We start from the raw sequence: 2,500 nt of genomic DNA, 5'->3' as shown, positions 1-2,500 counted from the left end.
TAATCAAACGGCGGATTGTGAAAACTTCATATCTTCATTTTATATGTTTGTGTTTCCTTTACATGAATTCAGCTGAAATGAGCTGAGCTCCATGAACCAATTCAGTTGAATAATTAAAAGTTTTTAATTTGGAAGCATCAGCAATATATACAAATAATGTACATATTACTATGCAGCAAATAAATATCATATCAGCACTGTCAGGTGGAAACCTTGTAGGCTATGTTATTTAGTCACAAGCTGTTAATGCTTTTCATTTGTTTAATAACCCCAGACTGTGCCATTTGGGCATGTCCTACTGTAGGTGAACAATTTCAAAGGTCAAAATGTTTCAAGAATAGCAGATATAACAACATTTCATATTGCGAATCATTGTGAGCTTTTAGATCTGCTATTTTTGACACAGTCATGTGATGACGCATTATATATAAAAATAAAAATAAACCTAAAAAGAGATATGGTTTCTGCCCACCAGTGACGATTATGTACTAATGACCAATCAAGATCTGACATGTTGTCTCTGTCTTTCTGTTTTGATATTTTTGCCCCCCAATCTACAGCAATCAGTATGTATATTTCAGTTATCTCTATTAACTTTATCATTTCTTTTCATGATTAGAGGTGCACCAATACCAACTCAACTGCGAACTTGACCATAATAATTATGTTCAAATGAACATTTAGGCTAAGCTGTAAAGATAGAGAAACCATTTAAACCAACACAATGAAAGGTAAATCAAATAGCAGTGTGTTGTAGATAATATCTGCGTGTATCACAGATCACTATACAAGTTGTTCTGAAAACACATTTAAATGACATTGGTGCACTGCTAATTCCTCTCTTTAGTCTTCCATCTTAACTTCAGTCTGAAGTAGGGCTGGGCGATATGATTCCAAACAAATATCACCATCATTTAAACTTTTGTCTCGATTACAATAAATGAACGATTATAAACGATTATAGAAAATAGACCTACAACCGCACAATGCATTATTTGTGATGTAACGCATTGTGAGCTTTGTAAGTGGTCTTTTTTAGGCTACCTCACCATTGTACAACAAAGTATTATACGGGGTTAAGTCTTTAATCAGACTAATTTAATTATTCTTTTTTTTAATCTAAGACATTAAGCCAAGTTAAGTCGCGTATTAGTTCTAAATATATGAGTTTTGACACAGTCTAGTGGGCTGTATTGTGTACTGTCTTAAGTACCAGGTCTTATTACTTACTTGTCCACTCAGAATAGCCAAATGGCATTGATCACGCCTCCAGGTCTTAAGTTAAGTAATAAGACCTGGAACTTAAGACACGCAAAATACAGCCCACTAGTGTCTGTTAATTGCCCAGCCCTGGTATGTAGTGGTTCTCTCATTACCTTCCATAGACGCTTCTATTGTGCTTCTATTCCTCCAGCATGACAGCTCTGCATAGCATAGCATAGCATGGAGCACAATGCTTCATTCCACTGTTAACACTAATGGCTCAGCTCTATATACAGTAGCTCTCTGCTTCCACTTTTCTGTCCCATCTTCTCCACTTTAGAGCTTTCTCTGCTGCTATTGTGGTGATTTGGCTTCTTTTCACTCTCAGCAGCAATCACAGTAGTCTACATTGCAAAATCCTGAGTTTAAATTCAACTCTGACTGTGTAAAAAATGTGTGTGGGTTTTTCTTTTTTCTTTTTGCAATGATGTATTTATTTTTGAAGAATTCAGAGGAATCCGTTGCCTATTGCAAAATAAGGGATATAAATAATTGTGGATTCTTAATTTTTTCACACTTCTTTAGCCACATGGACCCCAGAATCCATATTCTGGGATGAACATTAGCCAAAAATAGCCCATCTAAAACCCAAATGTGCCGTGTTGAGATGCACACAGTGAGCTGTAGATCAGCAATTTTTGGCGAATAGATTTGGTGTAAACGAGTGGTCCAAGTACAGAGCCAGTTTACTAATTCTAGACAGACAGACAGACAGGAGTTACACCGTATGAACACTCAGGGTTTTGCTGTGTAGTAACAAACAGACCTATACTGTACCTGTGCTGTACGTGCATTCTACCTGTGTTCTGTCTCGCCACAGTTCATGCAGCTGGAGCAAAGGTCAAGGATCTGGAGGATGAAGCTGATAGGCTGTTGGAGAAGCTGCAGCCAATCAAAAAGCTGCAGGACAACTTGAGGCGCAACATCTCCCAGATCAAGGAACTGATCAACCAAGCTAGGAAACAAGCTAATTCGGTAAGATGAACTCCAAACACCATTTCTATATCATTAACAAGTACAGTACACAGGTTGCACTGTCAATTAGTGAAGAGCACATACAAATAAAGGGTAAAGGCCTGCCTACACAAAGAACAAGATCTGTAACTGTAATGATGACTGTACATTTGTTCACAACTAGAAGGACAGTGGCAATCGACATTGTTCGGATCACTTTCAGTGTTCATGTGTATGCTCACCTCAGTAGTGTTATATTATACTTTATAGTCATTCTTTCTAT

The 2,500-nt window shown here is 37.2% G+C and overlaps 1 protein-coding gene across 7 annotated transcripts in view; it reads left to right on the top strand.

Annotated features, from left to right (window-relative positions):
* Positions 1–2,500, top strand: part of lama2 (laminin, alpha 2) — a 254,248-nt gene that overhangs the window by 211,661 nt on the left and 40,087 nt on the right. For all 7 annotated transcript variants that reach the window (XM_083790714.1, XM_083790710.1, XM_083790709.1 and 4 more), the window contains one exon: positions 2,084–2,238. In XM_083790714.1, the coding sequence (XP_083646840.1) occupies positions 2,084–2,238 (155 nt within the window). The remainder of the gene's footprint in view (positions 1–2,083; positions 2,239–2,500) is intronic.

Source organism: Protomyctophum parallelum (genome assembly GCF_964188405.1).
Source record: "Protomyctophum parallelum genome assembly, chromosome: 19".
Classification (NCBI taxonomy): Eukaryota; Metazoa; Chordata; class Actinopteri; order Myctophiformes; family Myctophidae; genus Protomyctophum; species Protomyctophum parallelum.
Note: the sequence above shows the minus strand (reverse complement) of the source record. Positions and strands in the feature narration are given on the sequence as shown.